The sequence below is a fragment of the Populus alba genome, chromosome 1, assembly GCF_005239225.2.
Source record: "Populus alba chromosome 1, ASM523922v2, whole genome shotgun sequence".
In the NCBI taxonomy this organism is placed as follows: Eukaryota; Viridiplantae; Streptophyta; class Magnoliopsida; order Malpighiales; family Salicaceae; genus Populus; species Populus alba.
In genome coordinates, this window is record NC_133284.1 from 27,642,096 (window position 1) to 27,663,352 (window position 21,257).

The window sequence follows — 21,257 nt, forward strand, 5'->3', positions numbered from 1 at the left end:
TTGCAAATGAAATAGTTGGAGTAGATTTGGTAACGAAATTTAACAAATGCAATTCACATTATGTTTCAATAATCCTCGTGGTAGGATTTACAACTTTTGACAGAACAAATATAACACTTTTACAGCTCTTGAAAGCTCTGTCAGCTCCGAAAGACCCTAGGAACAAGACACAAAACACTATAGGCATAATTCTGAACTGTCTTGGTATCTAGCCACACTGATACATACTGCGTATTAACATTTAACAGCCATTTCTGATCTACAGTAGAAATTGTAGACAGGAACTATTTGAAATGTAGCATATTTTCTCTTAGATGTGGTCATGCAAGTAGCATGGAGTTGTATATACACGTCCGCTGATGAGATCTTGGAGATGCATTACTCCTTGTTTCTAGAAGTGCGGTCTTTTCTCGGCCCACCAAGAATACGGGAGATCTGAAGACCTCGACTGAAAGCTTGGTTGAACAGCATTCGAGTTTGGAACTCGGAAACAAATGGGAACCAAGCCAAGAATGCAACGGGTGTGAACAGAAGCAAACCCATGACTATTTCATAACCACGAGCAAGTGTCCGGACCGATCCCCAGAAGCCAGCGCGCTGTATAAGTGGCTTGCAGGCCTGTGCAATCTGTAATAAAATGATCGACCAAAAAAAGCCGTGAAAAATAAATATCTTTTCCAGAACAGTATCCAACTAAAGCGATTTCTTACAAGGCACCATGATTTACTAACCAGCAGCAGTCCCCATCCAGAAGGCAAGAATGCAAGAATGCAGACTATGATATCCCGTATTGTCATGTGAGGGAGTGCTATCAAGGTGATGAATACGGAGATAAAAGTTATGAATATGAGACCCTTAATAAGCCGAAACAAGAGTTGGAAGTTTGCACTGAGCTGTTTTCTTCCTACAGCTACACCCTGTAAAATAATTCAACAGAATTATCAGTACTAGCCAGGTCGGGGAATTTAGTTTGCTTAATTTTATAGTTAAATGTGAAGCCCTAAACAGAGCCAGTAAAATTGGGGTGCAGTAAATAGAAAATAAAAAATCTTTGAATAACTAACGTCCAGCAAGCCAACTTTACAATCAATTGTACAACTTATGACGTGCAAATACGATTAGCATCAGGATATTTGGTTCTAACACTGCAGATATTCAAGGCAGAGGATTTGCGCAAACAGGTACCATAGGAAAATGATCCAAGTGAGAAAAAGGACATAATAATAATAATAATAATAATAATAATAAAAAAAAAAAAAAAAAAAAGAAGCTATTCTTAGATACATAATAGTAGGCTGAAGATCTTTGTGACTAACCTTCATTAAAAACAATACTAGAATGATCACAATCCATGAAACACCATAAACCTGTAAGCCAGAGGAAATTTAAGTTCAGAATAATTTTAATTATTTCTTCTTAAACGTCATAGAACACACAGACATGAAGAAGAAAAATGATGATAGACAGTATACCAGAAAACTTTTGGTCTTGTCAACAATACTGAGATGGTACACAAGGCCATACTGAAAGATGAAAAAGCGCAGTGACAACAGTATCTCCACAATGATGCCTCGCTTCCCAGAATAGCGGAGATGCTCTTGCTCCTTTTCCCACCAGGATTCCCAACTTTTTTCTGGATGAACACCAATCCCTCCACGGTTATTTATCCACTTATTCCAATCTGTATAGTCATCAAGAATCTTTTGCCACTCAAACCCTGATGGATTGAAAAGGAAAGGAGCAAAAAGCCATGTCCCCACCATGAACCACATTGATATAGTGATTAAAACATATGCAACTACACCTCTGTATGAACGCCCAAATATATGGAATACAAGGAGCAGAATCATCAATTCAATCCCTTTGACGAAATGGCTGCGAGAATACAACCTGTAGTTATCAGCAAACTTAGCATGGAACACTACAAAGCCACGGCCAGTAGCTCTGTATGCTGAACCTCCATGCAGCAATGTCCTTCCATAATAGTGAGTCTTTGTTCCAAGAGAAAATGTGAAAAATACAGGGGCCAATTGTAACTGCATCAATATGAAATCACTTAATGCATTACGAAATCCTTTCTCCAGACCAATTTCCATCATCATAGGCAAAGCCATCAAAAATCCAATTTGCACAAAAGACTGAGAAGCAAGAGCTACTTGAAGAGCCTTGTTGTCTCTAATAGCTCGTTGAGTACTTAAGCCTTTTTCGAGTCCACTGAGAACGAGATATAGGCGGCCATATAGAAACACATAGACAGTGAGTACAGTTAGCTGCCAAAGAAGAATCAGGGACTTTTGGATTAGTATAGAGAATGGTAATGCATATACCACGTGAGAAAGAATCTGCATTTCAGACATACCATGGTACTAAAATAGAAACCAATTGTGGTGAAGTAGCATGACAACATTCGGAAAAAATCAAAGCGATGTCCAAGCCTATATATGTCACGACTCAATGTCTGCTCACCATTCCCATTGGCTATCTTTGCCTCGAACATAGATATCTGGTTAAGGCCCACATCCCTCCCTTTACCAACTTGGATATATTCATGATGAGTAATATTGCCTTCACGTAATGTAGAATTGAAACCTGATGACAATTGAAAAAAGAAAATGATGGGTTGCAAAGCCAAAAAAAACATATACTCATTAGTGTAAAGTACATAAAATATCACAATGCCTGCAAATATGTCCTCGCTTAAATTGATGACTTTAGAAGCTTTGCTGACACCCCCTCTCGTCAAGTGAAATAGTCTATCAAAAACATCCGGGTGACCATAATGGAACCGTACTCTGGATGAGGAGCAGATATCATTAATTATAAAGGTAAGAAACAAAACAGACAGCAAAAGTCATACATACAAGATTAATAGTTATGTATGTAAAGTAATGAAAAGAGAGAAAATGTAACACCAGAATGCTATTGCCCTCTCTTTTACAGATGAAATTAAAAATGTGGCACATATATAAAGTATAAACACATGCTAGCAGCAGATATCTGCCAGCCTGAAAATTTAGAGGCTTCTCCATAGCCCAATCAACACTGTGTTAACAAAGCACAAAGACTGCACCATATCCAACCCAATCTCCCACCAAAAAAAAAAAATAATAAAAAAAAAAAAAAAACTATTATAGCTCTAGCAATATATATGTTTGGGAGTTAATAATAGGATGCTTCAGGTACTTCCTACAAACTGCAAACCATACAGTGGTCAATACACGGATAAAGTTCTTTTGCTGCATTGACATGATATTGTCCATTAATTTAATTAGTATATAAACCATAAACATGAGATTTTCTGAATTGAAGCTGGAATCTTACTTCAAAGGGCTAGCCAACAATCTCTGACCAATAGTCACAAAACTAGTCTCCTGATTTGACATAAACCATGCTAGAGATGAAACACTGCACAGATCAACCAAAACCTTTAGTGAATGCGGAAATTGAATCTTAATATTGCAGCAGCACAGCTATAGTTCATTTTCCAAGAAAAAACAGCACAGTACCTGCCAGTGAATATGTGCTCCCTAAGCCCAAGAATTGTCGGATATCTCACACCGTCATGCTTTTTAAGAAATTCTTGAAGCAAGTTCCTCACTTTGAAGGCTTCTTCCATGTAGTTATCCTATCGCATGGATACATATCAATTGAGTTTCTCTACAGATTGACTTTTCCATAATCTATTTTCTTTCTTACTGAATGGAGTACCTGGTTCATGTCTATTGTTTGCAAGGCTTCCCCGCGAGTGAAAATAATGGCATGGTTCTGATTTTCTGGCTTTCCCTCACCTAGCATTGCAGGCCCTGGAAGTTTTATCCGATAAATTACCTGCAGAATGAAATTCAACAGAGTAATTGCAGGAATCATGCTAATAATAATAAAATGCCTTCAGTTAAGTAAAGAAGAATCACACGATTCTCACACTCCACACCACAAATTTTCATGGACACACATACACCAGTTATATGAGTTTTATCATCGATGACACTCAAAATGCATGTCATAGTAGGTTTGGTCTTCAAGTGTTTGGGGTGGGGGTGAGAGGAGAAGAAATCATAAAAATCCCCATGTATTAATAATCTTTTTCAACTAACTTTTAGATCAAACCTTCTGAAAACAGAAGCAGCTTAAATGACTTCAACCGATTAAAGTTCACAATAATACTTGATGAATAGAATAAGACAGGAGTTATGAGGCTGTAGTAATCCTTTCCCCTTATTATGTTATATTAGACAATCATGTTCAATAAATAAATTGCAAAGAACAGTACACGGATTTGAAAACATTGCCTGCCTCACTGACACTGCATCAAACATTTTTCCGTTTTCTTCCTTGATCATAGAGTTTAGCATACAGTGAATACTTAATCAATAGAAAATAGTGTGACAGTAAATCAAATGTCTATCAAGCATTTCATGCATTATTTCATTTAAGAATAAAGCCAGCAGTAACTTTCTCAAACAATTAAATTAAATTAGATTCCTGAATATTATCAAATCTGAACAAGCTGTAAAACACACTAAGACTGGTACCTGGTCTAAATTTTGAACTGGCTCGGAAGAATCAATAGGTTTGGTTGGAGGAGCAACTTTCACGAGAGTTGAATAATAAACCTTCTCAACCATCTTTTTGGATTTATCTTTTCCAGTTTCTTCAACTTCATCAATATAAGCCACGCGAAGTGATGGATATCTGCCTCCAGGAAAACAATGAAATGATACAACCAGTTCCTCACAAATGCCAAAAGAAGTCAAAAGGATAATGTCAGAAAAATAGCCAAAGAAAAATTGGGAAACCTACGTTGTCATGAGCTTCAAAATGTCTTTGGCAAGAGAATGACCTGCACGTTTGTGCTTGCCATATTGTTGGCATGACACGACATATGTAAATTTCAAGTCAGCTATTGCTTGACATTGTTGCCAAGTTGAGTTATCACTCTTGGATGGTCCCTCACTATTTAATTCAGCAGCCTTGTAGCCCTTCATTAGTTCTGATACAAGCAACATTAAATAGGATTTGATTCAATGTTAAAGGGATGACATAATCTGACATTTACAATCAAGCTTTGGCCAAGTACCTTCATCATTTGCCATATCAAGGAATGCTTGAAGTTCCAAAGCTTTTCGGTAATACATCATTCCTCGTACTTATTTGTCAAAGATATCAGCAGAAAAGCATAGAATGCTTATTGTCAATATAATGTCAAAATAAGAATTCTGCTCTATGAATTCTCAAAAAGATACACAAACGCTGCAGGTCAGGGTGGCAGGAGAGAGGTTCCTACCTGTTTTTGTTAATGTTTGGCCTCTATATGATGCCCACAAACGGAGTTCTTCCTCCAATACATCATTTGCACGGAGTTCTTCCTCATTGTTACATCCGACCCGCTCGAGGAAGTTTTTCCATTCATCTGAGTTGAATCATAAATACATAAAGTATATTATTTTTCTGTACAAAATTTTACCAAGGACAATCAGTTGAAAAGAAAATAAGATTAGGAAAAAGAATAGATGATGTTAACCTGGAAAGATCTTTTGCAAGTAAAAAAGGATAGAAACACCATCATCATTTTGCTTTTCCAGAAGATTTATAGAGTAATTAACCTCTTCGTGGTAATAAGGAGTTAGGACACTAAAACAGAAGACAAATGTGTCACATTACACATGCAAGTAATAACAGTCATCTGCAAGCAACCGAGCAATAATGCAAAGAACAATACAGCAATGGTAAAACTTGGTTCTATAGTGCTTCAAGTTTCACAGCAGGTACCGTAGTTAAGAGACCCAGCCAGGCCAAGGAAACCCAGGTCAAAAGCAAAAAAACATTTCAATTTTTTTTTGTCTTAAACTTTGTTTCGAAACAATTTAAAAAAAAAAAAGGTTACAAATGACTTTGTTTCGAATGAAAAAAAAATTCCACAAGTCTCACCCAAGTTTGTCGGGTCACAAATTGACCCATCAGGTCAACTACATGGCTGGTCCAAAAGGAAACCCAGCCTAGACCAAGGCCTGGGTCAGCAAGTCACCGGGTCAACCCACCAGGCAAGGTTGGGTTTCATAACAATGGTAGGTACAAAGTTCATAAAAAAAATTTAAATAAAGAGGGGAAAGAAGAAGAAGATTCAGGTAATCACAGTGCCAATCCAAGTCTAGCTAAAACTTTGCATTTGACATTGCTAATGTATATGCCAGAGTCGATCATGAAAACAGAAGTTTAATTTATGCTGTAAAGAAGATGGATGTGAAGACAGCTTACGTGAACGAAAGCATATTTCGAACTTTAGGTGCACTGGGCATTTCCATGAACAATGAATTCGAGAAGAAAGAAATGCGCCTTCTAGCTTCCAAGTTAGATGGAACATCCATAGCAGACTCCTTCACAGTAAGCAATAGATGAAGCCTTCTGATCTATTGGAAATATCAAATTATACACATGAGATTAGAATGTCATCTGTAGTTGACTTGCCAAATTGAAAATGGAAGAAAGGAATTAGGTCAAATGAACCTGAGTGATATTTACAAGCTAAAAACTAGAGAAAACAAGCGCGGCCACATGGTGGACATACTAGCAAAAGGGGCTTACTCTTTCTTTCCAATCTTCTGTCTCTGGAACTGGAAACCCGAGTTTGCCGAGAAATGTATGTTGCTGATCAATTGGTGTCATTCCCTCATCATTTCCATAAGATCCACCATGGTTTGAATCCATCAAACTACAGCCGGAAATAATAAATGCATAACACAATTATACAAAAGTTAATAATGTATAGAAGAAACAGTTGCATTCAAATAATATACCTAGGAAGATCATCCTCCAGTATATCCCTGGTCACGACCTCTAGCATGTCAAGCAAGAGGATGACAACACGATTCTTGTCTTCCTTGTTATTGATTATCTGTAATATATACTGTTTCAGTTAGGAGGGGTATAGCTTGACCCAACAGATATACATACCAGTTTCTGTCAGAAAATGATACCAGAAAGTCAATTAGCTTCACAAATTGTTCATTGAGAATTGGTAGGGCACTCATATTTAATTCTTGTATCAGGGCGTCCTTTTCTATATATTCATCAACTCTGGTGAAGATATCTTCTATAACCCTGAACATAGCAAACAGTTAAGATGATAACCAAAATTATCTTGACTGAAAAACACAAGTCCTCCTTCCAATTTTGACTAATAATATACATAGCATTGAACTCACTTTTTTTCCCGATCTCCCTGAACCAAATAATTGATGATACTTTTAAAAGAAGCATAGCACTCACGAACTGCACAGTGCATATAATTGTCTGAAGCCAACCTACTTTTCAGTTCACGGTCATTTCGATTGCTGTCTTTTGCCATATCCAATGCTATTGGGATCTGTATGGTATGTAGGTTAGATTTATATGTCTGAGTGAGGCTAGAAAACTAAAATAATTCAGGAACAAATAAACCTTGCTAGCAAGCAAAAATGGAGGCCATTGAATGAGGTCTAGTTCACGATCAGCCCAATAGGGAACAAGCATCAAATTCATTTCCCTGCAGATTTGACAGTTATTAGAATCTATAATAACATTCACCCTAATTCTAAGAAAGGCAGCAAAATATTCCACTTGCAAGTCCTTACGATACCTATTATCTATCAAATCCTCCTCCCAGAAGCTAGTGATTATTTTATTCCACATTTGTGCAAACCTTGCTTCCTCCTTCTCTTTGTTGGACTTGTTGGATTCAGTCTGAACTAACAAGCCAATTGGTTAAGACTCTAATATGGGCATTTCAGATAATAAAATGGCGAAAGACATTGAAGATGTGGGTCTCTAGCACCTACAGGCGGAGTAAATCTACGAGAGAAAAATGGCTCTCAGTCCTCTCTTCTTGATAGTCTCAACCTTTTCAGGAGGAATCAAGCATTCATTAAAGGCCTCTGGTAATGATTCGAATCGATACCTCAACATTCCTAATGTCCGAATCTGCAAATGAAACAGAAATAATAATTATGGAATTTTACTAAAAAGTATGATCAAAGAGTATTTTTCTTAAATGCTGAACAAATGTTACCGACGCCTTTTCTTCATAGTGAACTGATTAAACACCCAAGGGATTAAGGCACCATTTGGTAGCGCACGTCGGGTGTTTTTGAGAAATGCTTTTCAAAGTGCATTTGGGTTTTAAAGGCATCAATTTGAAGCTTTTTTTGGTGATTTTCAATGATTTGGATGAATGAGAAAGTGACTTCTCTCAGCTCACTTGTTAACATGACCATGCAGTGATTGCTATAGAAGTCAAAACACCTTTCTTTAGTTGTGTAGGCTAATCAACTATTAAGCATTCCTAATATCAGTTTGAATACCAGTGAATCAATTTATCTAACGATCCACAAGTGCCTATATATTTTCTTTGAGTCAAATTTTCAAACAAACAACATTTACTGCATGTTTGGTAAATTCAGAGGTTTTCATGAAATTTTAGGTTTGGAATCCTTTTGAGTTTTAAGAATTGAATTTCAAATACAAATTAATCTCTAAAACTACTACAAAAGTAAATCAGAGACCAACCCCTCTGATTCAAAATTTCAAAGTAGACAAATTTAATATTAAAACTAACTTTCTCAAAATACTCATCTAGCCCTCTTATTTTTAAAGACATTTGAAGAAATAAAATAACAGCAATGAATTGAATTTTATCTTTTCCAAACATGTGAATTCAAATTATTTATCAGTTGAATTCAAATCAAACACTATTTCAATTGCAGTAGAGAATTCGCTCCAAACAACCTATTATTAGAGATAAGATCCCATCAATATGCTTTAAATGGGTATCAAACAATCCTTGCCTTCATGATCAAGAAATAATTTGCTGCACATACTTGGACATAGGAATACAGCCAAAAGTTCAAATATAAATACGATCTATAGAGCAAAGCTATCTTTACCAACCTCTCCAAGACGGCGAAACGCGCCATATATGCCTCCAAATATAGTTGAGTAGATGGCATACCAAATCTGAGTATCCATAAAATAGACCTAAAAAGGTATCACTTAGATCAAACAGTAATCTTGACAGTTAAAAAACAATTGCAGAGAGATGTCAATGGAACAAACGTACAAGAACAACAGGAGCCCACAAAGAAATCACGACACCAATATTACTCTTGGCTGCAAACAGATAATGATGGCATTATAAAACATTTTCATCATACAAGAACTAAGAAGAATGCATTTCACTCATGCTATTACCTCGAGGAAAAAACTCATGCCACTGGTAGGTTCTTATGTGAACCTTCATGATAGCTTTTGTTGGACCAACAAGTGGCTTAATCTGCAAAAAAGAAGGTTTGTTTGTAGAAACCCATTACTTGCCTCCCAAAATTCTTTCTTATCTCTTTACATTTTTTGTCAAATAGACTCTGTTGCGGGTAGGATAAAAAGCCTATAATTGCAAAAAAAAAATAAAAAAAAAATTGTTATTTTTGTCTGCGTGCGATGAAATATTTGAAATGGGGATTCAAAACCCGATGTGTATTAGACGTTAATCGACCACCATAAAAGTTAATAAATAGAAGAAAAAAAGTGTGGCTTGTGTGACCAAACGGGCCAACAATGAATTGGATGCCCCGTTCAAATTGTGATTTGCTTTAAAAAAAAGTAACAATTGTGATTTGCTTTAAAAAAAGTAACGTCACCGCCATTTTAGTCTTGTCTAACCCTAGCTTAAATGTGAAACAAAAAACTATCAAAAGACTAAATTGGAAAAAAAAAAAAAAAAAAACGAGGCATTGAAATGAAAAGACAACACACTATATCGACTAGGATTAACACGCGGAATTTACAACCCAAGTAATAGACATGACCATAATGAGTTAACTCGGTTGGATAATATGTCCTTTTTTTTTCCCTTCCTTTATTCTCTTCCCGGTTGAACCTTCATAGGGTCTTAATTGACCACAAATTGGATTAAATGTGGAAATAAATTGAAAAGTTATAAATGAATCGAAGCTAAAATTTTAAAAAATATCACATGGTATCGACCTCGGTCAACTTGAATTAACTGACAAAATTTAGAACCCAAATCAAAACATAATATCAATTAGGCATAATTTTTTAAGCTAAGCGATAAAAAAAGATGTAATTGCATTTTTTATTTTAAGTTAAATAAAACAAAATTCAATAATAACAAATAGTTCTAATGTATTTTTTAAAAAAAAATAAGGGAAAAATGCATTAAAAAAAAGCCCTAGATGTTGTGAATTAACCCATTGAATCCACGAACCGTGCCAAGAACTCAATCAGGTCTAATAAATTTTTTTCTTAATTTTTTCTTGCACCTAAACAAAGAATAAAAATAATTGAAAAAATATATAAAAAAAAAACTTGCCGAAAGAGCCTAGGCACACGAGCTTGGTGGCCCAACACATCTGGGTCGCTTAGGCCCACACACCTGAGCCTTATATTTTTTTTTTATGGGCTAGACGAAAAGTTTTTTTAAAAAACAAATCAAACGACATGTTACCTGTCTGTTAAGATTCCGGCCACCATAGTGGTGACCGAAAATCAGGGCATACCTAATTTTGTCCAAAAATCCCATTTTGTAACCCATTTTAACCAAAAAACAAAACATCTCATAAACACTAAAAAAAATGCTAAAAAAGGCCCCCCAAATCACAAAATCAAACCAGATTACATTTTTCTTCTTCAACTCTAATCTATTGTTTAGGTAATATTGAGGTTTAAAACAACCATTTTCAAGCTCCTTCATTAAATAGAACTCATTGACACCAATATCAACTAATTTGGTGGCCAAAATATGCAAAAACGACTCTCTTTATGCTAGAATCTAGCGAAACTTTATCTCCTTACAAAATCAGAGACTAAAATAATAAAAATAAAGTTTTGTATCAAAATTAAATTTAGAAAAATATAAGAAACCGAAAAGGTTGAATTTTGGAAATTGAGGGACTAAATTGTACTTTGTATGCCAACTTTAAACAAACCACCTATTTTTGGTGACTTTTCTAAGTTGGTCCTCTGTCTTTCAATTTTGTCCCTCGTCATCAAATTTGAAGTAATTGGCTATTAATTTTGCAATTAAAGGACACAATTGACGAAAAAGAATTAAAGGGACCAAAAATTAAAAGAAAAGGCATTGCTCCACTGTTGAAGGCCACCCTTCTGTTTTAGTTTATTTTGTTATTGGTTTTCATCAATTCATTAAGTCCAGGCAAGACTTCTTTTCTTTTGCTTTAGCTTTGTTTTTTAAGAAAGAAATTATTAAGTACACAATAGATGAAGATACTAATGTTGCATTAACTGAACATTGGATGCTGTTGCGTTAAGGGGGTTGATTTAACGTTCATTAAGTAGGATGGGAAAGAGTATAATGAGCAAGAGATGTACCTCTACGAAAAAACTGAAAGCTAATTTTGACACTAGTAGGAGAACCCAAAACATGGTGTACCTAGGGAAATAAAGCAAATAAAAGTTTCAGTAAGAGGAGAAAATAACTCAGTAGTCATGGAAGCCACAAGCATCCACAAGTCCAGATATTAACACTTACTTGAACAGTGAAAAAGCACTCTCATGCATTCCCCTTCCAACATAGAGCCGAGGCTGCAAGAAATCAGATTACATGCGAGAGATTGCAGGTATGTTCGTATATGTAAAACTTCCATAGAATGCAATTATCAATAAAGTTTTAAAGCAAAATTTTGCATACCTGTGACCACCACATCAGGAACAACACAATCTTATTGTTTGAACGTTCAAGAACCCTCCGAATTATTGGGAACACAAACAATAACACAGAGAGTATATTTGGAGACAAGTAAATTAGGATAGCCATGATGAACAAAGAAGGCGAACTTGGACTACTGCCAAACCATTTCTTAATGGTCTGTCCAAGTCCAGGAGGATTTTTCCAACTATACGCATAAGTTACTGGTAGAATTATGACCCATGCTGCAGCTGAAAGAACCTTTAAAACATATCTTATTTTCACATAAAATGGCATAGTCTTCCTTGCCTTCCACATCAGAATGATATCAATGACAGCTGAAAATAAAATAGAATCATCAATTTGTATTGATAAATGCATAAGTGCATGGTACAGAATGTAGCAGTGCTTTCTGATTACCATGGAATTCTAAGCTATAATCTTTAATCAAAAAGGCTATGTATTGACTAGTAACAGCAGATGCTTAAATTCTTGGAATTCGCAAAGTTAAGGCACATACCGTCAACATGGTCTAGATGGCTTATCATTTAAGGATAGAGAGTTGGGAAAAACTCTGTTACTGGCTTTCATTTTTATTCCTCTTTCTAAACATCATTATAACTCTTTTCAACCTGTATTTAATCTTTTGCTTATATGATTTTTAGTTTATGTTTTCATCAGAAAATACAGAGGTTTCAAAAAGGAGGTTTCCACGACATGGATACGAGAGGAAAGTGCGAGGTCGCGACTCTGCAAGACAAGCTTCTATATAAATGTCTAGATCATCACATTCACCTCTAAGAAACTTGCTCAAAATTTTTACTGAGCCATCCAAATTGGAATTAAATGACCAATTGAACTTTCACAGAAAACTGCCAAACCTTCAACCAGTATGCAGTCGTATTAAATACCATGTGACATCTTCCAAAGAGAATTAGAATTGGTGAATGGTGATATATAAGCTATACTTAAAACTAACTGGACATGCCAATGAGCTTCTAGCTCAATTGGCACCAATGCCTCTCTTTCTGTAACTATGGACATGAGATAAATGAATAGGTCTGTAAGCTCAACAAAATAATGAGCAATGCTCGAACACAAAGTCTTTAGGAGAACTTTTTTCTCTACCTTGTCCAAAATTTAGTATCGTAGAAGTGATGAAGATGCTCAAAACTTTCTTGAAAACGTCACCCTCAAATATGGAACTCAATTTTCCTGATCCATTCCAAGCAATGATGATCATTGCCTTAATTGAAGGGAACATGCAAAAAAAAAATCATTTGTTCAAGATATCATTAGAAAAGAAAAGTCTAAAAATATTCATTATATAACAGCCAAAACGCAGAGAGGTTTACCTGTAAACACAGAATAAAGAAGCTCCACATTCTATCAAAACTTCTGAAAATATGCCAAAATGATCTTATTTCAACAAAATTAACTTTTCCAATCCATCGATCCCCTGTAAGTGGTTTCTTAACCTGATAATCAGAAATAGAGAAATACCAACCATGAGAAGTGATATATCAGGACCAAAATTTTTCGACATGGCAATAGTCTTTATGTTTGCAAAGTTTTAATTTGTAAGAGATAATTTCTTTGAATCACAAATTCAATACAAATATGCTCCACTTTCAGAATGCTGCCAAGGATTGACTTTTGAAGTGAAAGAATGCGGTATATCCAATGAATTGAGCTAATCAGTAATTAAGTGCTTAGAGCCTAGAATATGTAATTTTAGAAGAGAGAGAAAGGAATCAAAGAGCAAATATAACTTCAAAAATCTGTCCATCCAAGGATATATGTCATAAATGGGTGTCAGCACTCAGAGACACATACTCTACTGTTCTTCCTATTCCTGATCTCTCATCCATGTTACTCCTCTCAGAGGCTAGACCAGAGATGCAAATCATGCTCCAATAAGATGCGGGAGCTTTCAACAAAAAGAAGAAGAAGAAGAGCCAAATTGGATATTCTGAAGCTTATTTAGCCTACTGTCTCTCCGTCATACCCTTACCAATGAGGTTTGCCAGCTGTGACCTCCCCCATCTTGAAGGATAAAGAAAGGGAAAACATCTCGGAGGCACACGCGGCATAGATGGTTGTTAATTCATTACAATTTGCCTTTTGCACAATCGTGTCTAGGAATGACGCCAAGTCAGATGAAATTGCTACCAATATGCAAACTGCATCTCTCGGTGTTGGTAATGAATAATATGTAAAGCATGTTTAAGTGTTGCAGATTTCAAGTATTAGACGAAACATAACTCATGGGTGTGCACCACATACCAAGCCCTGAAATTGAAGCTAGAGGCATTGTGTTGAAACGCACATTAGGCAAGGGTCAAGCCCTAAAGGTTTAAATGGTGGCCAAACATATGGATCATTTCACCATCTTTAATTGTAAAGTGCTAACATGAAGAAGGAATATGGGTTACCAAACACTGCAGTCATGAATTGAAAGCAGGGGAGGATGAAGAAAGGCAAACATACAAAAAACATAGGCCCAAAATTATAGCCTACCTCATCTTTTTCAGCTCGAAGCCCCAACACAGAGGGGCAAAAAAAATCAGCATCAGCACGCATGGGCCATCCTAATCGGAAACAATCAGCTGACCTACAATTCCAAACCAACTCACAATTTACAGCTTACAGCATTCACAGATTGGAAAGCCTGAGCAAGAGAATAAAGCATTATACCAAAAGTATTCATTCAAATCATCATAGTTTCTCCATTGAGAATGCTTTGAACTTCCATCTTTGCTCATTTTCGCTTCCCTTGCTATCGTGTCATATATAGGTTTTACTACTTTCCTTAGAAAAGCCTCATTTTCACCACCATAGGCTGGCTTTATATGCTCACCCGTCATTGGACTGACACTCCCAGCCAACATTCCATACAATTCAAATGCCATCTATAAATATTGAGTTCAATAAGTCAAAGCATCCTTAACCTTTAAATATTCCACTATTCAAAAAGAAAATCAAAACTCGTAAAAGAAAATGAAGTATAAAGTATCAAAATTTATTCACAAGTCAATGAGAAATACTGTTTGTCTCCAAATGCACATCAAATCATGAAAATTTGCTATCTACTCAATCTACTTGTCATGTTGTTGAGCCTTACAATGTTTTTTTATTACTTTTACTACATGAATACCCGAAAGAAGAAATCTCTTTTTGATTAATATTTGTTACTTCAATTAACTGCAAATTGAAGAACTCTTATAGTCACATAAAAAATGCATTGAATAGGTATCCCTATCTAGCACTTCCAGCTTCCCCAAAACTCAAAAACAGAGAACAAAGCAACAAATTAATAAGTTTCTTCTCCCTTCATTATCTCTTTATCTGTAGTCTATACAAGTCTTGCAAAGTACATTATTTTCTGATTATAACTCTTCCAACTTCTCATGATTTGCCAATGAGAATATTTCCTAAACTGTAGAAACTGTCTAAAAGATTAATCTTTTAGTAACACTGCAGTAAATAAATAGATAAATACATTGCATGCAAACATTCTACATTCTTCTTCGCATAAATAGGATTTCCAACGAAAGTATAATAAGAAGATTCTACATTCTATGGATGTACGCTTGTAGTCTCTAAACAAGTCAAATCTCCTTGAAACCTAGTTATTGCTTCTTATCTCAGCAACACAATCAGCATTCCAGGCAAATATTAAGACCGTTCTTGAGAGAACCTGGTTATTATACAAAAATATATAAAAATATATAGGTGATTTAGGATAACTTCTTTTTTTGCCAACTTCACATCCAGTAGGTTGCAAACTGAAAAAAAAAAAGCCTAACAGGGAAAATTTAAGGAGCTGTTTAGGTCTGACAGGTTTAAAAAAGAAAATCAAACATGAAATAGAAAAATATACTGAAACATTCTTCATTTAGGTGTGTCGTCATAAGAAGTTGAAAGCCAAATCTCTTGCATACATGATGATATATATAGCAAAGGCATTCTGGCATGAATCTCAAGTTTGCTGCTTCTCCCCATATAAGAAGATACAGACCCATATAGAGTAGTTTTCTCTGTTGCACTTCTTGTTGAATAGTCGGCAGCCTACCATTCAAAATAGCAGCACAACTAATCAAAACGGTAGGAATGAAAATGAAAGAACAAAAGAGAACATGAGAATGAGGTGCTCTGCACTTCCTGTAAGTGAACTGAAGAAAAAAATAAGAGCACCAAATCCATACTGGTTATAAGAAGACTTCAATTTCCCACTCAGCATTTCTAGAATAATGATGATAATGAAAATAAATTATGTGATTTTAAAGGTGGAAAGCTCACCAAAGGCTACTTTTGCGTCCTAAATACTTGCACCATTTTTTGTAGTTCTTAAACAGTTTCTTCATAATATCTGTCACAGCCATGTCATCCAACTAACAAGAAAAAAACGTACAGAAAGTTGATTGATGCATGAGAATATTTCCAAAGTAAGGAAAATAAACCATAAATGAGAAGTAAACAACCTTGGGTTGCTGATCAGGCTTTGGAAATTGCCGTATATGCACATTCGCAAGCAACAGAATCAAGTGCTCCCTTTGATTTGCCACATTATCTTTCTACATATCATCACTTTATTACAGCCAACCAAAGCACTCTTGGATATAACAGGAAGCAACCAAGTTAGTCACTCACCTGAAAGCCAAACATAGCCTGAAGCCAATCTAAAATGTCTTCGTTTCCTCTCTTCTTGTGCCCCTTTGGCCATGGAAGACCCCTGGTGTTTCGAAGTGCAAGAACAGTAGCTTTAATCTGTAAGTTACATAACCAACCAAGAGTTTTCATCAGTACTCAAAAAAGAGTAGCATAAAAATATGAAACAAAAGATTTCAGACAAGGAAGATGGAATTGACCTCAGGATATCTCATGATAACTTGATGTTCACTTTCGGGATCAAGAGGAAGAATATTATAGGGTACATAAATTCGGTTCTTTTCTTCAACTTCAGTCTGTGCTTCCAAAACCTACAATAGAAAACAAGGAAAGAAGAGAGCCCTTATACAAAATTTCCAATATATGATACAACTATTCACAAAATGAATGCTTCCAGATTCAAGTATATTTTTCTAAAAAAGATGGACAGATATTAAATGCCTCATAAGGAAAAATTATCAGCCTAACCTCATCATCTACTTCCACCGCCTCTGTCCGGTTGACAGCCCTCAAAACCTCAAATAGGACAGCAGCAGTTTGATAAGCTTTTGTAAGTTGGGCACTGAACTAGGAAGGTGAACTTGATATGAGAAAACAAAAAAGTACATCCAAGGCAAGTTAATTTACTAATAAATCAGGTCTGTACCAAAAAAACTTACCGATCAGCTTTATCAGCGGCATCTCGTAAAGCTTGTATATACTTCTGATAGTAATCCAGATAAAATCTCTGCATCTCTCGAGCATCACTTATCGTCTTTCCTTGCATGGTGGTGTCATTTTCCTGTTAGACCAAACACATAAATATAATTTCAAGTAATTCCAAATGGATCCTTCACAAAATATCGAAATGGTGTAAATTTAAAAAGCAGTTGGAAGGCTCCAAATTAGGGAGGATGGTGTGTAGATGAAAGACCGCAAACAATGGCTGCTGTAAACATTAATAAATCTTTTTGAAGCAATAGGAACACTTTCAAATAAAGCAAACCAAGAATTGTAAACTGTAACTTGAAGTCCATGTGACAAAAGAAATCCACAAGGTGCTTGGTTGAGAGAAATTTGTCTTGATATTACATACATGCTCAAGGAATTGTCCTTCACAAGATTACATTTCTTATCCTTAGGAGGAAAATACTAAGCCAAATCTGTCTTAATGAAAATTAGACCTGATAAGCGTGTGAAATGAGAGTTTACCCTTTCCAAACGTTGTAGAAGTGCAGTTTTAAACTGCCGAACACCACGCCCACTAGATGTAGGATCTAGTTTATGAGCTTTCTCAAAGGCATAGAACCGACCTATTCAAAAATGATAAACGGTATATGAGTAAATAACACTACTTATCTACCTAGTACCAAATATATACGTATACGTGTGTGGATAAGGAAATGCTGAAAAGCCAGAACTCTGAAGGAACTTGTTAACTCTATTCAATATGAAGTTCTCATTTCCTTCTTCGAACACATCCACATTTTGAAGCTTCTATTTCACAAATATGTCTACAGAATCATTAGAAGAAAAACAAAAAGAAAATCCTCCAGTTGGATGAAAGATCCTATACAAACAAGAGGATTCCAATGATGAGAGTTGATTTTATTCATGCTTAAAACGCAAATGAGCATGCTAACATGCACCAAACAAAAATAATATATTAATAACTTACAGAGATAAGCAACTCTAGGGTTGCTTCCCTCAACTTGATTAGCAACACGGAGAATTGGAGCAATCTCAACCAGAGAAGAAGGCACCACCTCACTATCCAACATGGACTCTCCTAGATTACCAGCAGTCTGAGTCCGCAGAATCTTCTTCTGCGGCGGTTGCTGATCAGACCCCCTTCTATTTGACATCTCTGATGCGTAGTAAAGATCAACTTAAAATGTCTTTGCTTACCTGCCATAAACCATCAAACATCAACAAGAGGAGGGGAGAGAAGGAGAGAAAGGGGGCTAAAACAGCTCACCCTGTTTGGTTTCTTTGTTACTTGCCAAAATCAAAACCTAGGAAATTCCATTATTCACATAAAACTTAATTCAATTATTAGACTTGGCTAAATATGTTTTATGTTTCCCTTTCTAAAACAAGACAATAAGAGACAATGCCCACAGTTTTGCTTTATTCCTTTTCCTTTCATCTGTTTATCTAGCAAGTTATCATTATCTTTTGATAAGCCAGATTAAATTAGACAAAAGCACCATGAGACCAGTAGGCCAGTATGGAGAAAGGAAACAAATATAATGGACAGCTATCTAAAGAAGCAAACAAACAGATAATGCCAGAAACAAACAAGAACCCAAATAAAGTGCAGAATCACATACTCCAGGAACCAGGAGGAAAAATGGATGTCAACAGGAAAAATTTCAAGACAAGGCTTCCAAGGTAACAACCAAACGTACTTTCTTAACACACATATATTCAGAGAAACTAGCAAGGAAACTTGGTCACAGAAAAACCAAGCCAATCATGAATGCAGCCAAGCACCTTTGCAAACAACACCTGAGTGGGACACATGAAAAGGAGCAAAAGACCAGGAAAATCAAAACAGCATAAGCATCCCCAAAGCAGCACCACATCAACCAAAATCACGGGATAGTGCAAATCTCCATAGAAAAGCATAAAAATGTTTAGCACCAAATGAGAGCAACGATAAATAAAACATTAGAGATACCAAAAACAGAGGACCCACCACCACAGACTCGAACAATCAAGAATTCCTCCCAAGTTCACCGAGCCTGGAACCAAACTCACTAACTAAACAAATCAGCTCCACCAAATACTAACTAAAACCACCACACAACACCACCCACAACGCAACACCCACCAAGTGTTATGTTTAGCTAAATAGGAATCCAGTCAATTCCTTGTCACTTGTTCTACTTTTGCAGCAATCAAACCATAGACAGTGAGAACGATTTTCTCGTTGTTTAAAAAAAAAAAATCTTTTCCTAACCATAGATATGGTTTCACCCTGGCAAAATCAAACCGGCCCTCTATTTAGTTGGTGATAAAACCAAGAAAATTCAAATACTGATGAGTGAAGCATAGGCTGAATTGGGAATCAGTTTTCTTCTCTATTCGTGTCTGTTGTAAAATATGCAATTTATAAAGCATGAGATGCTAAGTAAAACCCAACCAGCCCAACAGAACAAACAAAACAAGAACTGAATTCTTGTTCTTGAGAGTAAAGAAAGAACAACAAAAGCAGATAAAGATTACCACTTTAAATATGTTTTATGAACCAGAAGCAGGGAAAGAAAAACAACAAAAGAAACAAGAACTTCAATAGCTCTACTTCTTCCAAGAACAAGTTCCTTGCTAGGCAGTAAAAGTAACAGCAGGAAAAGAAACAAGAAAATCAGAGAAAGAGAAAGATTACCACTTTATTAACAGAAAGAGCCAAGAACCTCAGCAACTCTACTTGATGATCATCAAGCCAAAGATCTCACTCTCTTTTACCTTCTTGACTTTTCCAAGAAATCCAACCCATTAGAGCCAAAAAATAAAATCACAAAAACTAGATACTGGACAGTAAAAGAAACAAGAAAGGGAAAGAAAGAGAAAGATTACCATACAGAACCAAAAAACACTTCAGGAATTCTGCATGATCATCAACCCCAGGACTTCATTTTCTTAAACTGATTGCTTTACAAACACGTATATGTATCTGCACAGAACAGTCCAGCAAGAAAAAGAAAAGGAAGGATAGAAACTGCAGCAAAATATGAAGTTATGACAAAGAGGTGGAAACTACGAACGTGGGAGGGATAAGGGAAGAAGACAAGAAAGAAAGAAACTGCAACAAGTAGAGTGACTTTAGTCTACAGTACAGGCACTTTTTTTCAACTTTCTTTTCCAATAAGAAAATGCCACCCCACCATTTCTCTAGGCTATCTTCTCTCTTTCATGAATAAAATAATACAAGCAGCCGGTAGAGAATTGCTTTTTTTAAGCTTCGGTGGGTTAAACGTAAGATTTGTCCCTGTAATAGTTTTTTGGCTGGATCTTATCCCTGTACTAATTTATTTCTCAATCTAGTCCTTGTCTTTTTGCTTAGTTTAATTTAGTTATGCTTTTAAATTTTAATTTTTTTTGTTTCCTAAAAATCTCTTACACGTTTCTGCGAACATGTCAAGGCTTGAATCACTAACTACACTGCATAGGGAGGAACCCTATTAATAAATACTAACAAAAGAAGAACAGGGTGTGCAGGGATGGCGTTGAGAAATAAATTGATGCAAGGACTACATTAAAAAAAGTATAGGGATGAATCCACCCAAGTTTTGTCTTGAGTTTGACACCATTTGGCATTGCGTTCCAAACGGTGTTTCATTAAATTTAAAATTTTTTTTTTGTTTTGCTAAAATTAAGTGCGGTTTATATTTTTTAGATCGTTTTGATGTGCTGATGTCAAAAATAATTTTTAAAAAAATGAAAAAAATATCATTGGCATGTATTTCAGTACGAAAAGTTATTTGAAAAGCAACCACTATCACACTATCAAACACGCTCTTTATGATTTTTATTGGTGTTACAGTCGAAACTCGAAACTACGTTTTAAAAAGTATATTTATTTTAAAGAAATATTAAATATAGTAATTTTTTATATTTAAAAAAGATAAATAATTATAATTTATTAGTGTTATGGTTCAAACTGTGTTTTAAATAATACTTTTTTTAGTGATTTTTTATATTTTAAAAAAATAAATAAATAAATATTTTGATATATTTTTAAAAAACTTATAAAAGCAATAGCTTTGTTGTTTTTATTGTGAGACTGAATGCATGTGATTACATCTTCCAAGTCAAGCGTGTGTGTGTACGCGTGTGAGTGTTCTCTTGGTAAGGTTGTACCATGCAAGTATTATAAGTTATGATTATTATATTATTATAAATTATA

The 21,257-nt window shown here is 35.4% G+C and overlaps 1 protein-coding gene across 1 annotated transcript; it reads right to left on the bottom strand.

Moving 5' to 3' along the window:
* Window positions 1-25: 25 nt before the first annotated feature.
* LOC118045619 (callose synthase 2-like) lies at window positions 26-20,216 on the bottom strand. Its single transcript, XM_035054294.2, is given in 43 exon segments — window positions 26-627; window positions 732-917; window positions 1,317-1,367; window positions 1,473-2,270; window positions 2,360-2,589; window positions 2,680-2,792; window positions 3,322-3,405; window positions 3,507-3,625; window positions 3,709-3,828; window positions 4,533-4,692; window positions 4,801-4,990; window positions 5,078-5,146; window positions 5,285-5,410; window positions 5,522-5,631; window positions 6,256-6,407; window positions 6,583-6,709; window positions 6,795-6,892; window positions 6,975-7,098; window positions 7,203-7,363; window positions 7,438-7,522; window positions 7,616-7,724; window positions 7,815-7,956; window positions 8,923-9,009; window positions 9,092-9,141; window positions 9,223-9,304; window positions 11,380-11,440; window positions 11,540-11,592; window positions 11,699-12,033; window positions 12,824-12,941; window positions 13,051-13,173; window positions 14,216-14,309; window positions 14,393-14,607; window positions 15,640-15,766; window positions 15,998-16,089; window positions 16,180-16,272; window positions 16,349-16,465; window positions 16,567-16,677; window positions 16,835-16,928; window positions 17,026-17,147; window positions 17,558-17,658; window positions 18,024-18,253; window positions 19,737-19,824; window positions 19,928-20,216. Coding segments are annotated over 41 exon segments (5,865 nt in total). The 5' UTR covers window positions 18,211-18,253; window positions 19,737-19,824; window positions 19,928-20,216; the 3' UTR covers window positions 26-378.
* Between the last annotated feature and the right edge of the window lie 1,041 nt (window positions 20,217-21,257).